General features: G+C 33.3%; 1 protein-coding gene across 1 annotated transcript; it reads left to right on the top strand.

The window, feature by feature from the left end:
- The first annotated feature begins 91 nt into the window (after positions 1-91).
- Positions 92-5,975, top strand: LOC144847226 (tubulin--tyrosine ligase-like protein 12). Its single transcript, XM_078703610.1, has 11 exons — positions 92-253; positions 717-877; positions 1,439-1,631; positions 1,756-1,921; positions 2,004-2,340; positions 2,835-3,026; positions 3,804-3,915; positions 4,004-4,155; positions 4,377-4,458; positions 5,114-5,321; positions 5,669-5,975. The coding sequence occupies exons 1-11, from the start codon at positions 119-121 to the stop codon at positions 5,818-5,820; spliced, it is 1,890 nt and encodes a 629-aa protein (XP_078559736.1). The 5' UTR covers positions 92-118; the 3' UTR covers positions 5,821-5,975.
- The last annotated feature ends 129 nt before the right edge of the window (positions 5,976-6,104 follow it).

Raw genomic sequence — 6,104 nt, 5'->3', positions numbered from 1 at the left:
AAATTAATAATTGTTGAATTGTAACTGTTTACAAAAATAAATCGAGTAAAGAATGTCAGAGGTTATTTAATTTTAAAGCACATGTGGAAGAAAACGTAAACAAACTAGGCTAGTGATCATGAATAATATGATGTCGGTCGAAGGTTTAGATGAATCATTTCGATCATTTATAGAAGCTCACTGTGCCCAGTTAGAATCAAATGAAATTCCCTCATATTTATGGCGCAAGCTAATGTATAAATTAGACAATGAGGTTAGTTAACCCCCCAACACAACCGGCATTAACAACTCGTTTTGGGTAGGCCTTTCTTACTAACTAGAGAGGAGGCCTACTAGGCTACTTTTACTAAGATTAGTCTACCTAGGCCTGGTTTGTATCTAAACATCAGCAAATATTACTGCAGTCCGTATGCAAAAAGACAATGTGTGCAACAGGAATAATAAATGTAGTCCAATGCAAAGACAAACTGTGTTGCGTGTTATAAGATACTTCTTGCCTCGTCGTCCTTCAGGTAGGACATTAAGCCCATGGTCCATAAATGCACATAAAAGAACACTATATACTATGTACTAATAATAATAGTTACAAATTTATTGTTAATACTCATACTTTATTTTTTATTAATAATTATTAATTAGGGCCTATAATAATTTATTTACATAATGATTGTATTTATGGTTTACGTTTAATAGTTTGCATTTTAATTTTTGACCAGATTTACGATGCCGGAGGAGTGTTTATGTTGACACATGTAAACGATGATGAGAGCAGTGAAGAAGATTGCGATGAAACTGATTTGAGACTATGTGGCGGTAGTGGTGGACTAAGAGTTGTAGTTTGCAAGGAAGAAGGCATTGAAAAACTTGATCATAATGGGTGAGGAGGATGTAATACTAATTGCTCAAATGCAATGATGTCATTATTGTGCTGGGGGTCAAGTCATCCACCCATCCTAATTTCAACATGCCAGCCACCCAAACCTCTGGATATTTTTTAGAAAATACCTTTTTGACACTTGCTGCTTAAGTACATTCCTGCAAATGTATGTAAAAAGACAAAACACAATATAATTGTGGCAAAAGCTTGTTTTCCACTAGGATGGAACACAAAGACTTAAATCGCAACGCAAGTAGTTTGACCAATCACAATCGATGGATTATCTGAACTGTTGGATTGTCATTGGTCCACTCGCTTGCATTATACATTTATTAATTTCTGTCAATTGAGCTTAGGTTCTTGTGTTGCGTCCTAGTGGAAACCAAGCTCTAGAGTACTGCATACTTTTTCTTTTCATCTAAGACACAAATTGTTGTTGTCCAATCATTATCTATTTCTTATACATTGATTTAAATTAACCATTAACCAAAAGTCCCATCTTCAAGTATGTGTTCAATTGTTTGTCTAAAAATAAGTTGAAAAAAATTGATTATTTTTAAGGATATATCTTGTTGATCATGCATGGACTTATCGAAAGAAAACTGCAAGGAAAAACCTGGAGCAGATACAAGGCTTGTTGGAGCGTATGATGAGTTTGATGGATATACAACCCAAGGATGATAAAGATGAAAACATTGAAACAGTAATGCAAGAGATGTGGAAGTTCAATCTCACTTATCGCCTTGGTAACAAGGTAAACAAGCTTTTGGAAATTTAACTAAATCATAATATACAGTATATGTATACCATTGTCTTTTGTGCAACTTTTTTATTCCATTTTTAATATTTCTTTTTTGTTTCTATGTTAACTCTTTTAGGGTGCGTCTGGAGAGGAAAGGGAACCAATTTGGTACATGATGGATGAATTCGGTACAAGAATACGCCACTCTGAGGAACCCAACTGTAGAGTTGTTCCATTTCATTACACGCCAACAGGAATGATGTTCTCCTTGTTAATTATTACTAAAGATCTAGAGTATGGAGGTAATACACATACAAACAAATATATCTAAAAAGCATCACTGATTAAATGAAACATATCATTATCTCTCTGCTTTAATTACAGATGAAGTAACTAGAGACTACATTCCACATCAGAAGAGGAAGGAACTCCGCCCAATCAGTTTGTTACCATGGAAACATCAAGATTTTACATCAATTGATTCTACGACGAGGCCAGTCATTAGTAAAGAGATGCTGAAGGCGGTCTGCAATGAAATACAACCCAGATCATTCACGCAAGAGGAAACCCAAAATATCAGGCTGCCGCCTAAAGATGTTTACAAAGTTTTTACAGATTCGCCACATATTTTCTTATACTTGAAAGATCCCAAATTTGAAATAGTTGAAGATAAAAATGAAGCAGATATTCTTTGGCTTGATCAAACAATTAAAGATTATACGTAAAGTATTTATACACATTTGCTATAAAATTAGTTTTTCGATTATTTATTTGTCACTAAATAGTATGAAGAATACCAAACTTATTCAGATATCAACTCACCTGGGCACAAAACAAATTTGGGAGGTGGGTAGACATGTAATGGGATACAAAATTTTGAAATAATGTATCCATTTATAAAGCACATTTATAGTGGTTTTTACCTCAGTTTCACTTTTAGTTTAAAAAATCAATCATTAGTTTAGTATATATTGTTTGAAGGTTTGCATGGTAAAATCAATATGTTGATATCAAGTTTGCGGTACACCACGTATATATAGTTCTGGAAAGAACTGTACCGCAAATTTTATATTAACACAGCTCAGTATACGGACACAGATCAATTTTATTTCATCCTTCAAAGGAAATTTACATGGTCACATTTCAAGAATACAATAATGATTTTGAAAAACTTATTATTTTACTTATTATATGAAATATCATTTTATATTTTAGTGAGCCTGTTGAGAAAGGCCAATTCGTTTGCCAGTTTCCAGGTGAATCTGTTATAACAACAAAAGACATGTTGACGTATGTGGCTAGACGTTCATCCCAGAAAACATACGGACCTGATTGGCTTCCAGTTACATTTGATTCTGATCACATGCTTCCTCAGTTTGTTTCCTATTTTCAAGCTAGAGAGAAAGAGTGCGTTAAATATAAAACAGGTTTATAATGAGAGGTTTATAATGAGAGGAGTATAGATTATAACGTATATCATAATAGGATGAGAATCGAATCTAACCCCTAGCCATCAGCACAATCTTGGTGGTCTAGAGGTAGGAATGCCAGACTAGGGATATGGTGATTGTGGGTTTGAGTCCCACCCGAGAGTTACTGTCAACTTTGTACACAAGTGTTCCCAATGTACTTAGTATAAAGTACAAAATTACGTCAGAGTAAGGCAAACATCTGACCAATTATATAATTATTATAGATAGATTATCTACTGGGATAAAAAATAAATGAACATGATATTTACAGTGTTAAAAACAATATAGAATACAAACCTACAGCTATTACTTAAAGATGTATTGTCCCCCAAAAACATGAAAAATGAAGATTAATTAAATCAGACTTTGAATAGGTCATTTTGTAGTTTTAATAAAGTGAATCACTTCCTTAGAAAAAAAAACGGGGAAAAATAATATTTTCACTTATAAAATAACATGATAAATGGTTAAATTCAACCAAAAATCCATTGGCTGGCAGCCAATTTGACCATTTTTTGCTTTAAATTCCAGTTTTTTCAGGTAAATAATTTTTTTTTGGATCCAATTTTTGGTCGAAATTTAAAAAATATTTTTCAGGGGGACAATACATCTTTAATTGATAAAAAATGTTTATAAAAGTAAAAGATCGCTCAAGAGTATCTCTCGTAATCACAGTTAGTAACTATTTATTGATTTTATTACATTTTTATAGAGGAAAACCAAACTATTACATTTGCAAGGCTTACAACCTCGCAAGAAGTCTTGACAGTCATATAACAACTGATATAAACAGTATTATACGCCAAACTGAGCTTCTACCCAAGGTAACAAATATATGATGAAAAAAAAAATAAAGTAGTAAATTTATTCAGATTAAGTCATAATTAATTTTGATTTATCTGTTCCTTGTAGGTTATATGCGAGTACATTCATGATCCAGTTTTATTCTATCGGTCGGACGTTGGCCACGTCAAGTTTGATTTTCGGTACATGCCACTGCTCATGTCTGCTAAGCCATTGAGTTTGTATGTGCACGAAGATTTTTACGTCAGATTCTCCAACAGGTTAGATTTTCATAATAAACTTGTATCGGAGAACAGCGCGTAGCTTGTGCCACGTACAATCTGTATCTATCCTGTATAGTGGTTATAGCTTAGTCTAGGTTTAGTCTTGGAACAAGTCTATGGTTAGCTTTGTAAAAATAATTTCATTCAGATTCTAGATAAGATATTTTTAAATAAAATTATCTATTCTTTAGATCTAATTGATACTCTCTTTTTTTCAGGCCTTACTCATTGGATCATTTTGATGTTTATGAAAAACATTTTACTACTATGAATTACGATGACGAGGTTAAGCTACATCATGTACGTCGAATTAATAATGCAATATTTATGTTTTTTAAGGCAATAAAAGAAACGTTTTTACTTACATGTATGTAATCCAGAGTGGAGTGCAATAAGAACCTAGTACATCTTCCAAGACGAGTAGGAGGTTACCCCGGTGTACTAGTACATCACAGCCACTGATCATAACTGGGCCCTTTGGGTCAATTCAATTCAACCATCTGCGAGCGACTATACTCAAATGAGGTTCTGCACAGTATAGGAAGATGATGATGATAATGATGAACTATATACTGTCCACCTCCAACATAAAAGGGTGCTTAGCTCATGCAGCAATTATTAATGTTATGCGAAATTTGTACCATTTATTTTAATTTGAAATCTCTGCATGAATTTCAATAGATTGTGGCTAAACATAAATCTATATCATGTAAAAAAAAATATGTCGTCATTAATGGTTAGTAAAATACCGCAATGACAGAATATTAACATGTAAGTTAACAAATGATATTTATATAATCTAATAAACAATTCAACAACATTCAATTTATATACCCAGTGCGATCGTTTAAATTTGTTCATTTAAAAATAATCAATTTGGCGCAACAAGATTTCTTTCACAAGTTTAAATGGTTCAGATTGCGCATAACATTGTTTTCTTTTATTATTTGCTCAGCTTCCATGGCAGAATTTCATCAAGGAATGGGAAGAGCAATACCCAGAATTCCCTTGGGAAGACATTCAACAGAAAGTATTCCAGATGATAAAGGAATTTTACTGTTCAGCAGTAACGGGAGAGCAGCATGATGCCATTGGACATTGTCCATACTCTCGGGCAATGTATGCGCTGGACTTGATGTTGAGCTGGGAGACTGATGATAATGGTGGGTAAAGTGTAGTTGTGAAATGTATAGTTACACAATTTTCTCCCTTTGATAACTCAATTATAATAAACACACACACTTGCGCTGTAATTTTTCAATAAGCATCTTATAATATTATGTCTGATATAACTGGCGTAATGAGTGCTCACTAGCTAAACCCAGGGTCCCCGGAGCTTACATGGCCCCTGAGCAGGGCCCAGACCACGAAAATAAAAATAGTATGTTCACACTTTGTGAGTAAGAATGCTTTTTGATTTCAACACGCTTAAGTCAGGTTATATTGAACTTATGATGTTAGGATTGTACCATGCTTTTGGTTGTGACTTGTATATACTTTTTTTCTTTAGGAAAGCGTTACATGCAGCCTAAACTACTCGAGTGTAATTACTGTCCCGATTGTCACCGTGCTTGTCAATACAGACCTAGTTACTTTGACTCGGTTTTCCGCGCACTATTTCTGAACGAGACAGAAGACCAACCTGTTATTAAGATTGTGTAAGACTGACGAAAATGAGTAAACTATTGGTATTGGTCAAATTATAAAGGAAACTGAGCGATAGATGTATTTTCTTTTTGAGCGAAAATGTACTATTGGAATGAAATGTTACGTGGAAAAAAGATGACTACAAGGAATAAAAACTATTATAAATTATACCATTTCTATTTCACTTTTTTATTTCACTTTCTCATAGTAATTCATACGATAATTAAAACTAGGGTGCATTATTTAAATTAAATGCAAAATCACAAAAATAATATACATATATATATACGGATACGAAA

The sequence above is a fragment of the Antedon bifida genome, chromosome 1 (genome assembly GCF_963402885.1).
Source record: "Antedon bifida chromosome 1, ecAntBifi1.1, whole genome shotgun sequence".
Lineage (NCBI taxonomy): Eukaryota > Metazoa > Echinodermata > Crinoidea > Comatulida > Antedonidae > Antedon > Antedon bifida.
This window is presented reverse-complemented; position numbering and strand designations above follow the sequence as displayed.

Bases quoted from the DNA above. Each gene is read 5' to 3' on its own strand.
- LOC144847226 (XM_078703610.1), top strand. From the start codon at position 119: ATGAATAATATGATGTCGGTCGAAGGTTTAGATGAATCATTTCGATCA. The intron at 2,341-2,834 runs GTAAAGTATTTA...TTTATATTTTAG, and splicing joins CAAACAATTAAAGATTATAC to TGAGCCTGTTGAGAAAGGCC. The intron at 5,322-5,668 runs GTGGGTAAAGTG...TTTTTTCTTTAG, and splicing joins CTGGGAGACTGATGATAATG to GAAAGCGTTACATGCAGCCT.